The sequence below is a fragment of the Anomaloglossus baeobatrachus genome, chromosome 11, assembly GCF_048569485.1.
Source record: "Anomaloglossus baeobatrachus isolate aAnoBae1 chromosome 11, aAnoBae1.hap1, whole genome shotgun sequence".
Classification (NCBI taxonomy): domain Eukaryota; kingdom Metazoa; phylum Chordata; class Amphibia; order Anura; family Aromobatidae; genus Anomaloglossus; species Anomaloglossus baeobatrachus.
In genome coordinates this window covers 129,429,349-129,451,366 of record NC_134363.1, presented here as the reverse complement: position 1 = coordinate 129,451,366, position 22,018 = coordinate 129,429,349, and the positions used below count along the sequence as shown (strand labels likewise).

The following is a 22,018-nucleotide window of genomic DNA, read 5'->3' as shown; positions in this document are numbered from 1 at the left end:
GTTCCTTGAGTCTGTATGTACTGTATGTATGTATAAGTAAAAATAGATTGTAGGAAAGAATATGTATTTACAAATTAAGCCCTGATTCAGCAAGATGGGCAATTTTCTCTCAGGAAACGTGGTGTAATAATAATAATAATAATAATACAATATAATAATAAATAAAATAAATAAAAATAAGTTAAAATGTTAGAAAACCAAGATACAGCATAGTAATAATAATAATAATAATAATAATAATAATAATAATACAATATAAGAATAAATAAAATAAAAAATAAGTGAAAATGTTAGAAAACTGCAATACAACATAATAATAATAATAATAATAATAATAATAATAATAATAATAATAATAATAATACAAAATAATAACAGTAATAATACAAAAAAAAATGAAAATGTTATAAAACCACAATACAACATAATAATAATACAATATACAAATAATAACAAGAAGAAGAAGAGAAAGAAGAAGAAGAGGAAGAAGAAGAAGAAGAGGAAGAAGAAGAAGAAGAAGAAGAAGAAGAAGAAGAAGAAGAAGAAAAAGAACAACAATAACAGGAGCAAGAAGAAGAGGATATATAATTGTGATTCAATGACTATAGAATGAAAACTTAATGATAATAAAGCATTTTTTATACTGTTAATGAATAGTTACTAGGTAATATGCACCTTGTCATATTTAATGTAACTATTTTCATAATGAGTTCTTTGGAGTTAACCTATAGAAACCATGATGAATATAGTGAAATTATTGGAGTTACTTTGTTGTTGTGACGAACAGGTAATAATACATGAAATTAGGACACATTCATGGTGTCACCAGACATGATATTTAGTCCTCCAGGAATCATCAATACACTATAACAAATGACTCTCTGGGTGACACAGACAGTACAGGGCCTCTGTGCAAGAACTGTATATGGGCCCTTTTCAGTCCAATAACTCATCACAACGTCCAATTCCACCTGCTTCGGGGGGTGTAAATGGCCTCATTACCTCTTGAGCCCCTATGTGGCCACCCAAGTTGCACCAATGGTATGTCCATCCTTGAAATTACACCCATTGGTTGAGCAATTGTGTCTTTTGTAGTCAAGATCTGTCATTGTTTCCTGCTGAATTATCTTTAATCCCCAACAAAGACATTGTCAGTTTCTTAAGAAACCTCTAGCTCGGGTCTAATGATTAGTTCTTGACTCTTCTCAATCAACTCAGTTACTTTAAAAAGTCATTACTAAGTATAATTTACTTTTCCCTAATGCACAAGGAGGAAAATGAAGCTACATTGCTACTCAAAGGTCCTAGATTTACAACTTTTATGACATCAGTGGTGGCTGAAATTTTTATAAGGAGTGGACTGTTCTTGTGCTGGGGTTTTCCTGAACGGGTCTAATGAAATCACATCAGTCTTAACCTCACCACTTCATGGGAGAAAATTTAGTAGCTAAGTGTCAGTTGGTTGCATAGCGGATTTATAAACCGTTCAAGGAGATTAGAAAATCTTTTTTCAGTCACTTTTTAAACAGATATTGAGTTAATAGGCTAGAGTTTTCAAAATTCAGGATCTCTATTATTAAATCTAATATGGCTACAGAGCTCGCTTTCCACTCCCGAGGACCAAGCACGTCCATGCTACACACCAGGGGTGCACAAACATTTCTGGTCCAAAGGCCATAACATCATAGTGAACATCTTCCACAGGTCACACTAAAACTTAAAGGATTCTTACCTTTTTGAGAAGTTTATTAAATATAAAAGTATATGCAATACATGTCTAAGAGATATAGGTTCCACATCCAAGGCTCAGGCATATCCGGAAATGGGAGGTACTCTTTTTTCCCAAGGAGGAGTAGACCCTGCACACATGTATCTCTCCTTGGGTGTTGTAGAAGCTATTTGCATTTCACATTTCCCTTGAAATAGAATAGTGAGAGCTGCGTGCATAACTCATATACAGTCTGTGGAGACACGGGGCTCAGTGGGTGCTCTCGTCCACTAAAACCCGCCGCCTTTAGAAAGATAGTGTGGCTCAGGGCTCATCCCAACTGAACGCCGGCCTCCTTAACCGTGGGCGTAACACTACTCAGACAACACAGGGTGAGGGAACCACAATAATTAGACTTTATTGGATCCCCAAACAATTAACGGCACATAACACATAACCAGCAAAACACACAAATGTAACAGGCAACAGAGTCTCACCCTTCCGCTGGCTCACCAGGGATTTAGAATGTCCATGCCTCACAGGTTCCAAGCTGTCTGAGGTCTGCAAAGTCTGTAACAGGTGACTGAACTGTCCCAACCTGAGTGTCTTCTTAATATTAGCCACACATGATAGGCTTCCGATCATCCTTCTCCTCTTGACGGCATTGTCCTTTTTAATGGTGAGGTCAGCAACAAAGGCTTGCATCTATACACCTCCCCCTGATTACATCCCCCAAGTTGAGCAGCCATATTGTGGACAAGCACTAAGGTGGGGTCCATGAGTTGGGCCTGCACAAATCTCCCACTATCAATCCTGCCCCAGTCAATAGCCACAGTGTGGTTAGGCTTACTCACGGTTCTTGGCTCAGAAGTGGATGATGGAGACCGGGAATGCAAACCATCCCTGGAAAAGATGTTAGAAAGATCCACATCAGGGTCCTGCTTGGCTTGGAGGTGGGTGATGGCTTCTTCAAACTGACTGGATAGTCCTTGTCCTAGGTCATTCTCCAAAATGACTGGTGTGAGCAGGTAATTCACAAGCCCCATTTTCACTTCCCTTTGAGTGGTATCCGAAACAACAGGCTTGGTGGGGCCATCTATGAACCCCACTTCAACTTCATCCTGGCTAGTCCCCAAAACAACAGGTGTGGGGAGGCTGTCCATAAACTCCATATGGACCTCTTCCTGGTCAGACCCCAAAGTAACTGGTGTGGGGACGGTGTCCATAGGCTCCACATCAGCCTTGCTCTAATTAGTCTCCACAATGACAGGTGTGGGGAGGCTGTTCACAAGTCTCACATCAACCTCTCCCTGGTCCTGTCCTTTCCCGAAATAACTGGTGTGGGGACGGTGTCCATAAGCTCCACATCAGCCTTGCTCTGGTCAGTCTCCACAATGTCAGGTATGGGGAGGCTGTTCACAATCCCCACATCGATCACTTCCTGGATGGTCCCCAAAATACCAGGTGTGGGGAGGCTATCCACAAGCTCCACCTCGACCTCTCCCTGGTCGGTTTTTAGGTCCAACTGCACACATGCCAGAGGGACGTCTGAGCGCTGGCCCTCAGCCAGGGAGATGGATAATTGGGAATCTGGTACAGGGTCTTCTGGAGAAACAATAACTGGGCTTACCAGAGTGATGGAAGATCCAATGTCTCGAAGTCCCTGAGCCTGTATATCACCGACCTTGACCGTCTGGATGTGGGGATGGAGGTTGGCTGGTGTACGGTGTCCGGCCTGCCGTAGGGTGTGGACTGGACAAACCACTTCCTCAGCTATTGGTGTTTCTTGGGAGTAGCATTCCTCAGGTCTCGTTGGTTCATCTCGGCATATGTTGACTGGTTGGAGTGGCAGACGGGCTCCAAGCATGCGGCCTCGGTTTTGGAGACAATCTTTATCTATATGTCCATTGCGCCCAAATGTATAACAGCGCCATAGATTGGGCGAGTCACAGGCCCTTTTTGTGGTCCTTTGTTTTGGCGCAGCTTCTGCTGGGTAGCGGGACCATCCTTCTCGGCCAGCTGGTGTTAGCAGTACTGCAGCTGGAATCCCATAAACATATTCCAGAACATAAGCCCTCTCTTCTCTTGAGGATCTAGGCCCCAATGCATCCAACAACGCTCCTCTGCATCATTCTGGGCATCCCAACAGACTAATTTCTGGATCAAGGTTGACCGAGTCTCAGCGTTCCAGTAATCTTTCGCCTCTGGCACAGATCCTGTAGCATCCATTTACTGCAGCGGTCGTAACTCCTCTCTTGTCCTTGTCCCATGGCTGAGCTGGTGGGGTTGGACATGGCAGCGTCCGAAACCTGAATGCCTCCCCAATGGCCTGCTGGGTATGCTTATGTGCCTCCCTGGTTGTTGAGCCCTGGACGGTGTCCGAAAACACCAGTCCGCTGCAGCTCCCCTGAGTAAACCAGGCTGAGTAGTATCCCACTGCTGCCACCAATTGTAGAGACACGAGGCTCAGTGGGTGCTCTCGTCCACTAAAACCCGCCGCCTTTAGAAAGACAGCGTGGCTCAGGGCTCATCCCAACTGAACGCCGGCCTCCTTAACCGTGGGCATAACACTACTCAGACAACACAGGGTGAGGGAACCACAATAATTAGACTTTATTGGATCCCCAAACAATTAACGGCACATAACCAGCAAAACACACAAATGTAACAGGCAACAGAGTCTCACCCTTCCGCTGGCTCACCAGGGATTTAGAATGTCCATGCCTCACAGGTTCCAAGCTGTCTGAGGTCTGCAAAGTCTGTAACAGGTGACTGAACTGTCCCAACCTGAGTGTCCTCCTTAGGTAGTCCTGGTTTGATGTTAAAATCCTGGCAGCCGGAGTCGAAATCCCTAGGCTGTGGATATGGTCTCCAACCGGAACCGGAGCCCCTAGATTGAAGCCATAAGATATCCTGATCCTCTAGTCAGCTCCTGAGAGCTTAGACTGGATCCATCAGCATCCATCAACCTTCATCAACCCTGGTGGCTTAAAGAAGTCCCTTTTATAGCCATAACCTTCCCTTAGGATACACTGCGTCCTCATCGATTGGTTGGACAAGATTGCTTCTCCCATTTGATGAATTTCAAGCTGCATGGATAATGTTCATTTAAATGATGTGCATAGAAAGACTCAGTATATCTACATGGAGTCGGCAAGTCACCGACTAGACAATGGCTACTAACGTAATTACATTATCAATACACAACTACAATACAATGGTTACTGGAAGAGTCTCCAGAAACAATACGTCTGGCTTTCAGTGGCCAACACAATTACATGAGTCAACAAGAGTCTTGTAAAAACAATGAGGGACTTATCCCCCCTCTATAACAATCTATCATCCTGTCTGGCTAAATTTTAAGAAACTTTAACCCATGAAAGTCCATGTCGTCACACAGTCATATGAAAACGTTTGGGCACCCCTATTAATGTTAACCTTTTTTCTTTATAACAATTTGGGTTTTTGCAACAGCTATTTTAGTTTCATATATCTAATAATGATGGACTGAGTAATATTTCTGGATTGAAATGAGGTTTATTGTACTAACAGAAAATGTGCAATCCGCATTTAAACAAAATTTGACTGATGCAAAAGTATGGGCACCTCAACATAAAAGTGGCATTAATATTTTGTAGATCCTCCTTTCGCAAAAATAACAGCCTCTAGTCGCTTGCTGTAGCTTTTAATGTGTTCCTGGATCCTGGATGAAGGTATATTTGACCATTCCTGTTTACAAAACAATTCCAGTTCAGTTAAGTTTGATGGTCGCCGAGCATGGACAGCACGCTTCACATCATCCCACAGATTTTCAATGATATTCAGGTCTGGGGACTGGGATGGCCATTCCAGAACATTGTAATTGTTCCTCTGCATGAATGCCTGAGTAGAGTTGGAGCGGTGTTTTGGATCATTGTCTTGCTGAAATATCCATCCCCTGCGTAACTTCAACTTCGTCACTGATTCTTGCACATTATTGTCAAGAATCTGCTGATACTGAGTTGAATCCATGCGACCCTCAACTTTAACAAGATTCCCGGTGCCGGCATAGCATGATGGAAATTTTACTGTGGGTAGTAAGTGCTTTTCTTGGAATGCGGTGTTTTTTTGCCTCCATGCATAACGCCTTTTTGTATGACCAAACAATTCAATCTTTGTTTCATCAGTCCACAGGACCTTCTTCCAAAATGTAACTGGCTTGTCCAAATCTGCTTTTGCATACCTCAGGCGACTCTGTTTGTGGTGTGCTTGCAGAAACGGCTTCTTTCGCATCACTCTCCCATACAGCTTCTCCTTGTGCAACGTGCGCTGTATTGTTGACCGATGCACATTGACACCATCTGCAGCAAGATGATGCTGCAGGTCTTTGGAGGTGGTCTGTGGATTTTCCTTGACTGTTCTCACCATTCTTCTTCTCTGCCTTTCTGGTATTTTTCTTGGCCTGCCACTTCTGGGCTTAACAAGTACTGTACCTATGTTCTTCCTTACTATGTTCCTCACAGTGGAAACTGACAGTTTAAATCTCTGAGACAACTTTTTGTATCCTTCCCCTGAACAACTATGTTGAATAATCTTTGTTTTCAGATCATTTGATAGTTGTTTTGAGGAGCCCATGATGACACTCTTCATAGGAGATTCAAATAGGAGAACAACTTGTAAGTGGCCACCTTAAATACCATTTCTCATGACTGGATACAAGTGCCTATGAAGTTCAAAGGTCAATGAGGTTAAAAAACCAATCTAGTGCTTTAGTAAGTCAGTAAAAAAGTAGTTAGGAGTGTTCAAATCAAGAAATTGATAAGGGTGCCCATACTTTTGCACCGGTCAAATTTTGTTTAAATGCGGATTGCACATTTTCTGTTAGTACAATAAACCTCATTTCAATCCAGAAATATTACTCAGTCCATCATTATTAGATATATGAAACTAAAATAGCTGTTGCAAAAACCCAAATTGTTATAAAGAAAAAAGGTTCACATTAATAGGGGTGCCCAAACCTTTTCATATGACTGTATACTTGTCTGCAGTGCTAAATAGGGTCAATGAACCCTTAAGGCCTTGTTACACGCAACAATATCGCTAACGAGATATCGCTGGGGTCACGGAATTCGTGACGCACATCCGGCCTCCTTAGCGACGTCGTTGCGTGTGACACCTACGAGCGACCGCTAACGATCCAAAATACTCACCAAATCGTTGATTGTTGACACGTTGTTCATTTTCAAAATATCGTTGCTCGTTTTGGACGCAGGTTGTTCATCGTTCCTGAGGCAGCACACATCGCTAAGTGTGACACCCTGGGAACGACGAACAACAGTGTTCCTGCGTACTCCGGCAACGAGGTGGGAGTGACGTTCATGCGAATGTTCTCCGCCCCTCCGCTTCTATTGGCGGGCCGCTGTGTGACGTCGCTGTGACGCCACACGAACCGCCCCCTTAAAAAAGAGTTTGTTCGGCAGCCACAGCAACATCATTAGAAAGGTATGTTGGTGTGGCGCATCCAAGCGATATTGTTCGCCACGGGCAGCGATTTGCCCTTGACGCACAAACGACGGGGGCGAGTGCTATTGCTAGTGACATCGCTAGCGTGTAAAGCAGCCTTTAGTCTTGATGTTTTGGGGACAAAGCACTGTGATCTGTTTGTCATTGATTATCCATTCTTCTCTTCTACTCTTCTTCCCTTTGACTTGGAATCTACTGTATACAGAAGGTTGAGGGCGACACAAAATGAAATGGTGGGCCACATGGTGCCCCCGGACCGTAGGTTGTGCTCCACTGCTATAGACAAATAACTTTTTGATTTAAATTTTATTTTATGCCCTCCAACCCAGCAGCATTGAAACCTGTATGCCCAAATTTCCTCCCTAACCAGGCCTCTATGATGTTATTCACTAATATGAATTTTTTTTATAAAATTACTTAAGGGGGCTTTACACGCAACGATATTGCTAACGATATGCCGTCGGGTCGCGGAATTCGTGACGCACATCCGGCGTCGTTAGCGACGTCGTTGCGTGTGACACCTATGAGCGAGTGTTAACGATCAAAATTACTCACCTATCATTGACAAGTCGTTCATTTCCCAAATATCGTTGCTGGTGCAGGACGCAGGTTGTTTGTCGTTCCTGAGGCAGCACACATCGCTACGTGTGACATCCCGGGAATGACGAACAGAACAGCAACGTACCTGCGTCCTGCTGGCAACGAGGTGGGCGTGTCGTTAATGTGGCTGGTCTCCGCCCCTCTGATTCTATTGGTGGGCGCTGTGTGACGTCGCTGTGATGGCGAACGAACCTCCCCCTTAAAAAAGAGGTTGTTTGCCACCCACAGCGATGTCGCTAGGAAGGTAAGTATGTGTGACGGGTACTAGCGATTTTGTCCGCCACAGGCAGCGATTTGCCCATGACGCACAAGCGACAGGGGCGGGTGCTTTCACGAGCGACATCGCTAGCGATATCGCTGCTTGTAAAGCAGCCTTTAGACACATTGCTGTCCCTATACTAATTAGGGTCTTGACTAATTGCAGGGGCATTGTTCCCCAGACTAGTTAGCCCTCCTTCTATGTTATCATTCATGCCCTATGGAAGTGATAACATGATTTCCACAAGCCGGCATCACCACCTACTCATGGAAATCTTGCGCATGCGCACCTGTACATGAGCCACCTTCTGAACTGCTGGTCATGTGCAGTGCATCTAATGAAGCCGCGTCGCATACACCCGGCTTCTGAGGTGCACTGACGCTGCCGAAATGAGCTGTGCACATGCGTGAGATTTCCATTAGCTGGCATTGATGCCGGCTCGTGGAAATCATGTTAACGCGCCAACAGGTGCATGATAACATAAAAAGAGGATGGACTAGTCTGATAAAACAATGCAACACCCCTTTGACTATTCAAGGCACTAATTAGCATAGGGAAAGCAATGTTTATAAGTTCGTTTTTTAAACATTCATATTAGTAAATAGCGTTATACAGGGCTGGTTAGGGAGGGAATTTGGGCATACAAGCATGAATACTACTAGGTTGGAGGGCAGAGGGGACCGAACAGGTTCCTTTTAAAGCACAGTGTAATTCTTCATTTTCCCTGTGGTGGCGCTGCAGTGAAATTCTCCATTACTATTGTCCCCACAGATTGATGGTAGTTCCAGAATATGGATACCCTGTAATCATCTAGCTGAAAATATGTGCATTTTCTAACTAATTCAAGTCATCATGTTTCAGGATCTGTGCTTGCAGGCAGTGAATGGTTTGCTGTCAGGAAATCTAAAACTGTCCCGGTGATGTGATGCTGACACGACACGTATTACTATGGCACACCATCAATTAGGCTGTGCACATGTGGCCTTTTTTTCATGCATTTTTCCTTGCAGATTTTAATCAATACTGCAGGGAAAAATGCGTCCCAGCAAAGTCTATGAGAATCATGACTTGCTGTGCATACACTGTTTCTATTTTCCTTGCAGATTTTGTTGCTGAAAAAAGGAAACAGCATATCAATTGTTTCTGCATTTATTTCCTGTGTTTCTATTATCCCCTACAGTGCTTTATCACTACAGGGATTATAGTGCAGCACTTAAAACCGCACTTTGCGTTTCCACCTGCGTTTTTGCTGCTTTTTAGGTCCGTTTTGGGCTGCAGCGTTTTCATGCCAAAAGGCATGCGTTTTGCTTTTCCTTAATAGTCTATAGAAAATGTTGAATTCCTGTCTGCACTTTGCGTTTTAAAACGCTGCGTTTAATTTGCATATTTTGTGGCAAAAACCATGCGTTCAAAGAAGCAGCATGTCAGTTGTTTTTGCCATTTCTGCAGCGTTTTGCTAACATTGAAGTCAATGAGAAATGGCAAAAACCAAGGAACTTCAAAATTTCTGCGTTTTACCTGCTTTTTAGGCCCCTTTCACACATCAGTGATTCTGGGACGTTTGTGCTTTTTTTTAAACGTACCAGAATCACGGACATACGCAGACCCATTATAATGAATGGGTCTGCTCACACGTCAGTGATTTGTCACTGCACGTGTCTCCGTGCGGTGTACCCGCGTGTGCGTGATTGCCGCACGGAGACATGTCCATTTTTTTCTGGCATCACTGATGTTCCACGGACCACGCAGTGGTGTGGTCCGTGAAACACGTGCCAGAAAAAAACGTACTTTTAAAATAAAAAACATTTTAACTCACCCGGCGTCCAGCGATGTCCTCTGCAGCCCGTTCTCCCTGCTGCTTCTAAGCCGGCTGATTACTGTCAAGCATATTCATTATGCGCGACACAGCCGACCCGGAAGCAGCTGCTGCAGGGGTCACCGCCGGCCGGATGCTGCACCGCGGGAGCGATCAGCACCATAGACAGCAGGAGCGGGCGCAGGTGAGTGAATCTCTAAGTGCAATCACGGGCCACGGAGAACGGAGCCCGGATTGCACTTAGACAACCCACGTGTGCCATGATTTTCGGCACACGCAGGGACATGTGCGTGTTTTACACGCCAGTGAAAAATGTCACTGTTTTTCACTGACGTGTGAAACGGGCCTTAGGTGCAGAAAACATGCGTTTTGAACAAACAAAATGCATGCTTTTCTAACATTAAATTAATGGAATCATATGTCCCTTTACACACACGCATAATCTGACAATTAAAGAAAATTATGATTTTATTGCTATTTTAGCAATAAATATTATAAAACCGCTATAATTTCATGAAATATAACTTTTTTATTAATTCAAAAATTATATATGTTTTCCTTTTTTTCTCTTTTTTCATTCTGTTTGACTATGTAATCTTAGTAGTGTCATGATGTTCAAAACGCATCTGTCAAAACGCAGGTGAAAAAGCATGGAAAAAGCGCTGAAAACGCATCTAAAACACGGTAAATACGCATGCGGTTTTAGCGCTAAATTTCTGAAAAAGGCAACTTTGGCTAAATCAATTAAGGCAAAAACGTGCGTTTACAACTGCAAGTAGGAGAACTCAAAGTGCGGTCATAGCCTAAGGGGCACTTTGCACACTACGACATCGCAGGTGCGATGTCGGTGGGGTCATGTCGAAAGTGACGCACTTCCGGCGTCGCTCTAAACATCGTAGTGTGTAAATCCTAGATGATACGATTAACGAGCGCAAAAGCGTCGTAATCGTATCATCGGTGCAGCGTCGGCGAATTCCATAATTACGCTGATGTGACGGTCCGATGTTGTTCCTCGTCCTGCGGCAGCACACATCGCTGTGTATGAAGACGCAGGAGCGAGGAACATCTCCTACCTGCGTGACCGTGGCTCCCGTCGGCTATGCGGAAGGAAGGAGGTGGGCGGGATGTTTACATCCCGCTCATCTCCGCCCATCCGCTCCTATTGGCTGCCTGCCGTGTGACCTCGCAGTGATGCCGCATGACCTGCCCCCTTAATAAGGAGGCGGTCGCTCGGCAGGTGAGTGCATGTGCCGTAGCGATAATATTCGCTACAGCAGCTATCACAATGATATCGCAGCTGCGATGGGGGCGGGGACTATCGCGCTCGGCATCGCAGCATTGGCTTGCAATGTCGCAGCGTGCAAAGTACCCCTTAGCCTTACACACCATGCATCTGGCATGGTGTGTGAGGCTCTGATAGCTCAGTAACCCGGGGTGGTTATGAGGACGATCCTGGGTTACTATGGCAGTGATCGGGTCCCTGTGATCGCCAATCACCAGGGAGAGGTAAGCAATCCCTCTCCCTGCCTCCTGAATGCTGCGATTGCTTTGATTGCAGAATTCATTGGTTAAACTACTGGGTACCGCTCCTAGCAGTGAGAGCCGGATCTCCGCTGTAACATCAGCTGAAAACCCGGCGGTGATCCTGGGGGTACAGAGCCTGAACCCCGCGATCGCCATGACTAAAAAAAAAGCACAAAAAAGGAGGAAAAAGAGCATGTGAAAAGGCATGAAAAAAGCACAAAAAAAACAGCAGAAAAAGTAAGTGAAGAAACAAAGAAACAATAAAAAATGCACCTTTTTCAGCCCCTTTTTTCCTGTCAAAATATTTTTTTTTATGTGCAGAAAAGAAGCACACAAAAAAGCAACGTGTGCACATAGCCTTAGGGGTTTTTCCCATTTTGGACACCCGGAATTCTTGTTGATGGTTTCCTCTTGGTAGAGGCTAAAAAAAATATAGAAGGAAAGCAAAAAGAACTAAGAGAACAATATAAGGATTTTTTTCTGCCAAAGTTAATGAAAAGTAACGCTTCTTTATTAAACTTTCTTGACATTGTATTGTCATTACAAGTAAAATAGTAGTATATTATAAAAGAAAAAAAATGTGGTCTGTACTTTCATTGCAAACCATTGTCCCCTCCAGCACAGAGTAGTCACTTGTTATGACATGCAGGCGACAGGAAAGAAGAACATTTTCAGATGAAACAGTTCTAATGGTTTCCAGCGAGATGCATGACTGACGATCAATATGCTTACTGGGTGGTGGAATGGGTCTCAGCAGGTATGAGACAAATGCAATCCTAAATGTCACTTCCCGAAGATGTGAAATGACACCAGGTAGCAGAATCGGAATCATCATGCAAATTTGGTAGTTGGCAGGAGCGCTGTCTTTCTGAAGTGTCAGGGCACTTTCATTTTGGGACCTATAATTGGCACAGATGCAAGGCAGTTTTATTGGCACTTTTCCTTTACTTGCTCACATATTTTATTCTACCAGACTCTCTAGCTGTAAGGTGTTGGAGAAAGGGGAATTCACCTTGTGATCTTTCCATAACACAAGGTATGTGGAGTCCAGGTAGATGTTTACTTCTCAAAGTTAAAAATAGTAAGGAAATGATATTATTATTCTATAAAAATTGAGGAAAAACAATAAATTAAATATATATCAACTGTTATGTGCATATTTTATGTTACTATGAGCAAATCTTCTTTAAAAAAATAATAATAAATATATTAAAAGTAACAAAAAGTAGTTCTGTGTAGTCTTCTGTGTCAGCTCTACTATACCTTATACTATCCAATAAAGTAAATTATTTATAACTCTTCTTTTTGTGTGTGTGTATATAGCTTTTATACAGACTTCTGTCTCTGCATGTCTAACAGCTAAAATCTTAACCTGCAGCCATGTGTTTGTGTTATGTGTCTGGAATTGGAGGAAGAGTAGAAGCCAGGAATAGTCCATAACACAGTCTCATAGGTGCACATATAAAATACTTTAGCTGTAATGCTGTTTGTAATATTAAAAATATAACTACTATAATACTGCTCCTATGTACAAAAATATAACTACTATAATACTGCCCCCTATGTACGAGAATATAACTACTATAATACTGATCCTATGTACAAGAATATAATTACTATAATACTGCTCCTATGTACAGGAATGTAACTACTATAATACTGCTCCTATATACAAGAATATGACTACTATAATACTACCCCTATCTACAAGAATATAATTACTATAATACTGCCCCTATGTACAGGAATATAACTACTATAATACTGTCCCTATGTACAATAATATAACTACTATAATACTGTCCCTATGTACAAGAATATAACTACTATAATACTGCTCCCTATGTATAAGAATATAACTACTATAATACTGCCTCCTATGTACAAGAATATAACTACTATAATACTGCCTCCTATGAACAAGAATATAACTACTATAATACTGTCCCTATGTACAAGAATATAACTACTATAATACTGCTCCTATATACAAGAATATAACTGCTATAATACTGCTCCCTATATACAAGAATATAACTACTATAATACCGCCCCTATGTACAAGAATATAACTACTATAATACTGCTCCTATGTACAAGAATATAACTACTATAATACTGCCCCTATGTACAAGAATATAACTACTATAATACTGCCCCTATGTACAAGAATATATCTACTATAATACTGCCCCCTATGTACAAGAATATAACTACTATAATACTGCTCCTATGTACAAGAATATAACTACTATAATACTGCCCCTATGTACAAGAATATAACTACTATAATACTGCCCCTATGTACAAGAATATAACTACTATAATACTGCCCCCTATGTACAAGAATATAACTACTATAATACTGCCCCTATGTTCAAGAATATGACTACTATAAGGGCTCATGCGCACATAACTGCATAATCTTCTGCAGCGATTTGACAGCACATGTGCGCGTCAAATCGCTGCAGAAAGACTGCATAATGAACGCAGTTTTTTTGTTAAAAAAAAGCCGATTTCATGCGCTCTGGCTGCTGCCCCCACCATAGATAGAGCGGGAGCTGCATCCAGAACGCACAAATAATTGACATGCTGCTTTTAGGAACGCACGGATTTTGGTCAAAATTTTAGCACCCAAATAGCTGCGTTCTTAAAAGCAACGTGCGCACGTGTCATGCACAATCTACATAGATTGTGCAGGGGACGCAGGACGCATGCATTTATGCTGCAGTGCAATACGCAGCATAAATGCATGCTATTACGCGACGTGCACATAAGCCCTAATACTGCTCCTATGTACAAGAATATAACTACTATAATGCTGCCCCTTGTGTGCAAGAATATAACTACTATAATACTGCTCCTATGTACAAGAATATAACTACTATAATACTGCTCTTATGTACAAGAATATAACTACTATAATACTTCCCCTATGTACAAGAATATAACTACTATAATACTGCTCTTATGTACAAGAACATAACTACTATAATACTGCCCCTATGTACAAGAATATAACTACTATAATACTGCGCCTATGTACAAGAATATAACTACTATAATACTGCCCCTATGTACAAGAATATAACTACTATAATACTGCTCCTATGTACAAGAATATAACTACTATAATACTGTTCCTATGTACAAGAATATAACTACTATAATACTGCTCCTATGTACAAGAATATAACTACTATAATACGGCCCTCTATGTACAAGAATATAACTACTATAATACTGTTCCTATGTACAAGAATATAACTACTATAATACTGCCCCTATCTACAAGAATAAAACTACTATAATACTGCCCCTATGTACAAGAATATGACTACTATAATATTGCTATTATGTACAAGAAATTGACTTCTGTCTTCTTGTTGAATGGAGTTTTCCTTAACTTTCCAGAACACATGGCTTTTTGTGGTATTTTTAGTATGGTGATCACATGCACATTACAACTTTGTTCCTTGTTATAATTTTGCTAATGTCACCAGGGAGTTTTTCCGATGAAATATGGTCAGACTAGCACTTTGTATGAAAGTTTTTTACGACTGCTGTTTCTGTTTATGCCTTGTGTTGTTGTATTTCTTTCTGTTCTTGTGTTCCGAAAGCCAATTACTGTGACTAACAGAGCACTGTAAATTTTTGCAAATGCGTATTGCTGTCTCTGTGGGATGCGTGGCATCTCTCCTCACGTGTTTTTATATCACTCCAAAATGAACGGCTTCTGTTTAGCATATGGCTTCATACTTAGTTATACGCTCAAAATATCGCAGCTCAAGAGTGATTACTCTGGAAGATGAATAAATGTTTCATTTTTCAGTTCAAAATTAGTTATAAATGGAATGTATGGAGCTTTAACAACCTGAATTTACGTTAAATTTAGGAAAATCAATCATTGCAAAGGGTAGGCAAACTTCAGAAGTTTATGGTGGGGTATGGGATTGAAATTGAGTCAAGAATAGAAAAAAGAATTGCTATTTTGGTATGTGTTAAGAAACTTATATTTTTGACCATATCTAGTAATTCAGGTTGGAATCAATGGGGCTAACCTGCAATACCAGGCACAGCCTTTGGGTAAGAGGGGCACTGTAACAACAGCAGAATCCTTTTTCTCATATACTAACTGTTTTGAAGGTCATACACTAATTTTGACAGGAAATATGATGGGGGTCACATGTCTATACAATTGCTTAACATATCTAAGACATATCTATGTAACAGTTACATAGATAGTTCCCCTTTAAAAGGAAGGTGAAATCAAAATTGTTAATTGTTTAAATTAAGTTTATATGTTGATTTTTTTTCAATTTTCATGTCACTAACTATATGGGTATATTCACAGCTTTTTGCTGAATTTTTGGCAAGTTTTTTGTCTCAGTATTTGTAAGCGAAAAAGAGGAGTGGATAAAAAAATGCAGAAATGGTGCCCGTGTTTCTATTATACTTTTCCTCTGATTCACTGGTGGACACAGATAGAAGAGGGCTCCTGTGCAAGAACAATAAATGGGCCCTTTGCAGCCCAAGACCTTGTTAAAATGTACAATTCCACCTAATTTGCAGGTAGAAATGGGCCGCCTAACCTCTTGAGCCCCTGTGCAGCCACGCAGGTTGCACCAATGATATGTCCGCCCCTGTCTGATTGTTCCACTCCTGGTTTTCTCATACAAATACTGAGGTACAAAACTCACCACATTCTCAAAATGTGCACATGGCCTAAGTGTTTAGGAGAACCAGGTCCCACTAAGACCACATGCACACATTGAGTATTTTGTAAGTTTTTACCTCAGGATTTGTAGACAAAACCAGGAGTGGGTGATAAATACAGAAGTGGTGCCCATGTTTCTATTATACTTTTCCTCTGAGGTAAAAACTTACCAAATACTCAAAATGTGCACATGGACTTATAGAAACACGTGCACCAATTTTCAATTTTTTACCCACTCCATGTTTTGGCTTGCAAATACTGAGCTAAAAAAAAACCCTCACCAAATATTCAACCAATACATGTAGCCTTAGTGGGGCCCAGGTTTTCTAATCACTTAGGCCATGTGCACACGTTAAGTATTTGATGAGTTTTTACCTCAATATTTGTAGCCAAAACCAGGAGTGGAAGAATCAGAGGAGAAGTATAATAGAAACACGGGCTCCACTTCTGTATTTATCACCCACTCCTGGTTTTGGCTACAAATACTGAGGTAAAAAACTCACCAAATAGTCAACATGTGCACGTGGCCTCAGTGGGACCTGGTTCTCCTAAACATTTAGGCCCTGTGCACACATTGATTATTTGGTGACTTTTTTACCTCAGTATTTGTAGCCAAAACCAGGAGTGAGTGATAAATACAGAAGTGGTGCCCGTGTTTCTATTATTCAGGGTGGGCCATAAGTATGGATGCACCCTGATAAAATGGAAGTGGTTGATGATATCACCTTACCGTTTGTGACATATTAGTACACGGGAGGGGCCAAACATTTGAGGTCGGGTAACGTCCACAGCAGCCATTTGCAAAGCCGCCATTTTGAATTCAACTTTATTTTTTTCAATGGAAAGGGGGTCATGTGACACATCAAACCCATAGAGAATTGCACAAGAAAAACAATGGTGTGCTCATTTTTAACATAGCTTTATTCATTATCGCGTTATTGACACGTTTGTGACATGGAACAACGACAGTAACCCACTACAGGATGTGCTCAAAGTGCTGCCCATTATGTTGAATTGTCAACACGATTCTCTTCTACCACTCTTGACACATCGAGAGCAATACCTCAGAAGAAATACTATCACAGGCCTCCTGTATCCCTTATTTCAGGTGCCCCACATCCTGGATCACATGTGCGCTTCAAATCGCTGCAGAAAGAGTCCGTATGAAAAAAAAAAAAGCTGATTTCATGCGTTCTGAGTGCAGCCCCTCCCATAGACAGAGCGGGGATGCATGCAGAGCGCACGGAAGAAGTGACATGTCACTTCTTAGAACGCGCGCTTCGGGTAGCAGCCGAAGCGCTGCGCTCTAATACGCCACGTGCACACGTCTTGTGCATAATCTTCATAGATTATGCTGGGAACGCAGGATGCATGCAGTTACACTGTGGTGCAGATCACAGCGTAACTGCATGCAAATACGCAACATGCGCACATAGCCTTATAGGTCATCATAACGCACAAGTCAATTTGCTTTGGAGGTGCACTTGGGCCCCTGCACAGGTTGCACCAATGGTATATCTGTCCCGGACCTTGCCGTATACACCATATATTGCATCATTCACAATAGGTGATGGTCACAGCTCACCCTCTTCCCCTTCCTTCACAATGATCCCTGCAGCCTCTCCTATAGAGGTCAATGTGTCACATCCAGTCTATTGCAGTTTATGGTCTCTAACTGTTCTCAGAAAATCTTAACATGATGTCAATCCTCCTTATAATGTACAAAGCACAAAATAACAAAAAAAATTACAATCAGAAGATTAGAAAAAAAATGAATATGCATCACCATCTGGTCTTAATTATCCCAAAATATTATTGGTGATACATTCCCTTTAAGGATTCAGTTAATTGCTAATGGATCATGAAAAAACAAGCACAAATGTATGATATGGTTATATACCATTTTAATTCCTAAAATATATAAATAACATATATGAAATAAATAATATTTATGGAAAGACAATAAACTAGCAATTGGAAGTCTGAACGATTTACAGCCGGCTTCCAATAACCACAACCTTCTTTATGAAGGAGGCCCTATTTAATTACCAGTATATAAAACAAAGGTTAATGCCCACCACTACAGTGTCTGCCATAAGCATTTTCTTCCTCTAAGTTTCTTAGGTTTTTTCTCAACACAGCAAATCCCCGGTGCCATATATCAGCAGCCAAGGAGCACTTATTACTTGCAAGATCTTCTTTTATACCTATCATTGACACATTTAATTCATTAGCTACAAAATCCACAAGTAAATGTTTGCAGGTCATAAACCATCTAAGGAAATCCAGCCTCTGGCAATAAAACGTGAAAAATTATGCTTTGCTAAATAGAGGATATTGCTTCTCGCTCGCGACTTTTCCAGACCCCGCTGCCTTTCATCATAAATTTCTTCAGCACTTCTTTTTTTTTTCTTGCCGTGACTTCATTTTCTTGTGGTTTCTTCCAGGCCACAGAATGGTTCCATGATATTGTACAATCGGAAGAAGGTGAAATACCGGAAAGATGGATATTGCTGGAAAAAGAGGAAAGATGGGAAAACAACACGAGAAGATCACATGAAACTCAAGGTCCAAGGAGTGGAGGTAGCTGATTTTATCCACTTTTGGATTTATTTGAGATTGTTTCCGTAATTGGTGCTATATGGCGCTATAGAATCTTTGACGTTATTGGAAAGTTTTGAGAGGAATATTTGTTGATTGATAATCTATATAAATGACTGTTGCTTTATATTTTTTAAAGTTGTGTGTAAATATTTACTGCTTATAAATCTATAGACACCATCATTATACACCTGCCCTTTAAACATTAACCAATCTAATGGAATTTATGCAATTTTGTACGAATAATGTGAACCTTTCAGGTGCAATATACACCCAGGACCACTAGCAATATTGCTAATTCCTGCCTAACCGTCCCTGTATCTAGTTGCAAACATAAAGAGGTCTGTAGAAAAAGTATTTCTAAAGATCCTTTATGATATGCTAAAGAGCGAGGGGACTAGTTGCAAGGGTGTTGCTTCCCTTGGCTAGTTGTCCCTCCTTAGCATGTTAGCACACTCACAGGGGTGTGATTACATGCTATTCACTATCCACTGTCCAGCGTCATCATCGACAATGACGCACATACCTGTGTCCGTCACTCCGCCTCAAAACGCCAGGCTTAGGTTCAGTGCACATGATTAGAAGTCATCACACTTCCGGTCATGCGCATTAGACCTCTCTGAATCCAGGATGCATACACTCGGCTTCATAATGCACATGACCGGAAGTGATGGGGATTTCTGATCATGCACGCTGACCCTAACCGGAATGTTCTGAGGCGGTACAATGGACACAGGTACACACGTCATCGCTGATGATGCTAGGCAGTGGGCACTGAATAACATGTCAGCACGCCCCTAAGAGAGCGGAATGAGTGCAGAAACTAATGCCCTTGTGACAAGTCCCTGCGCTCATTAGCATATCATAAAGGATATTTAGAAATACTTTTCCCTGTAATATGTTTTCCAAGATTAGAAAAACCTTGCCACTCTTGTCCATAGACTATGTCGGATATTGCAGTTCAGCTTCATTTACTTGACTGGGCTGAGCGTTAATATGAGATATATATTATGGACAAAATTGGTGCTGTTTTTTGAGAAAATGCACTTCCTTTTTTTCCAATCATGGATAATATATTTGTATTATTCTGCAAAACAAACAAACAAACAAAAACAAATTCATAGAAATAAATTCTCACAACTATAATGCTATAGAAAATCACATGCAAGAATATGGCATAACTACGTAAGTCTATAGGAGGCACTATGTAGACGATCGTATTTTTGGTCCAAGTGCTATCAGTCAATAAGCAGACCGATCTCGGAGCAATGTTATTCAATGAGGGTATGCACACATCAAAATTTTTACCTTGGACTGTGGTCCAGGAAAAAAACACACCATGCACAAATTACCTCCAAGAATTCAAGTCTATGGGTCCTTGGAAAAAATCGGACCACACTCGGATGACATCGACAGACAGAATGGAGAAGGTGGAGAAACTTTTCTTTTCTCTCTTTATACAATAATATGAACACAGCTGGATACTTATCAATCACTAGAATTATGCCACTTGGCTAGTTTATTGGTTACAGGCTTGCAGATAAAGGGCTTAGGCTGTCCTGAAATCATCCATTAGAACAGATCCTGCTAAGATCCATTGGCAAACGGATTTCTGCCTGATCCGTATTTTTAACATGGGAGTCAATGGAGACCGGATTTGTTAATGGGTTGCTATTTATCTTCCATTGGAAATGGATCCTGTAAGAAAAAAAAATGGATCCGATACAAATGCAAGAAAAATGGAGGCGAAATAGCAATCCGTTAATGGATCCATCCTCCATAGACTCCAGGGTCCGTTAAAAGAAACGGACCCTGCAGACATCAGTTATTTAACAAGGGACAAAAAAGTTGTGTTTACAGACCGCTTTTGAAAACAGATCTCAGTAGGATCCATTCTAATCGATGATTACAGGACATGTGAACTCAGCCTTTAGGCCAGAGTCACACTTGTGAGTGGCTTGCATGAGTCTTGCATCGGTATCACCTGGCACGGCAGCACACTCTCCGGATAGGAGCGTCTCAGCTGCATAGAAATAGATGCAGCCGAACCTCTCCTGTATGAAGAGTGTGTGGCCTGGCCAGATGATGCCGATGCGAGACTCGCAAGTGTGACTCTGGCCTTAGCTTGGTGCTGAGAAAGTGCCTGTATTTCCTTTAAGAATCATCGGATCAGACTTGGTCCTTTGGAAACCCCTTTAAAACATATTCTCTATCAGGTTTGCTCCCTTTTAGATAGGAATGATAAATTCAAGTTCCTTACCATTGGTCTGCAGAGTATTGGCTGTTGTTTGTAGCAGCCTGTACTCTCTCTATGGAAACACAATATATCACGAAACGTGTATTTTCAGAAGGGCTGAAAACTACACAAGAGATGGATTTGTGGTTTTCCTATCTTCCCATCATCAGTAGAATTATTTTAGTATATATTTTATGTACAGGCAATTCCCTATTCCCTTCTCCAAGACTTTTCTTGTCCTGCAACAGTTCTCTAGAATGCACTACCCCAGACGTTCAGGTTAATATATGATAGGGAGGTCACCAATAGTTGGGGGTTGGGGTTAGATATCGCTCTGTGACACTGCTATATTGCTGCCTAATGCTATTGCAGTTGCATTGTAATACTGAGACAAGTAATTCCTAAAAAACACAAAATCGGTTGGATTTTGTGCCACTAGCTTGTCAATGTGACCATGCTCACCTGTGATGTTGCAGGGGCACAGCGCGATCTTTCTCCTTGTAATCTGAGTAGCGACCAAAGTCGCCATCTAGCTCCAATCTTGTGTACCACTCGCCGCACAACAGGATTATTAGTGTTCTTTTTTAACTGGTTTCTTTGCTATTCCTGAACTCTCTGAACGCTTTGACCACCAGTGGAGTAGGAAGGGGTCAAATTCATATACTGTATTATGTCCATATATAAAATTGATACATTTACTAGTTAAAAAGCCCATTCCCATTAATGTGGCTATGTCCCAGACTTCCTGCTCTATTGATTATACTGTAGCAGAAAGTGAAATAGGGTCTTATTCGATGATAAAGGACAATAAAGTGCAGGGAATTGCTCACCTGGAAAAGTTGTTTATCAGACAACAAGGGTAAAGCTTAAAATTGGGTTAAAAAAGGTTGAATGCCCAAAAAGAAACAGTAGGTGGATCGTCTGTGCTGCTAATGGAGATCCAAAAGAATCATCCAGCATACAAAGTACTCTTGATGCGGTTTTATTATCTACGTGTTTCAAAATCTTAAGACTTCTTCATCAGGATATAACAAATGCATGACGATACTGACTCT

General features: G+C 41.4%; 1 protein-coding gene across 5 annotated transcripts in view; it reads left to right on the top strand.

The window, feature by feature from the left end:
* The window catches only part of CAMTA1 (calmodulin binding transcription activator 1), a 2,097,701-nt gene that overhangs the window by 723,729 nt on the left and 1,351,954 nt on the right, over window positions 1-22,018 (top strand). For all 5 annotated transcript variants that reach the window (XM_075328219.1, XM_075328220.1, XM_075328218.1 and 2 more), the window contains exon 4: window positions 18,574-18,709. In XM_075328219.1, coding sequence (XP_075184334.1) covers window positions 18,574-18,709 — 136 coding nt within the window. The remainder of the gene's footprint in view (window positions 1-18,573; window positions 18,710-22,018) is intronic.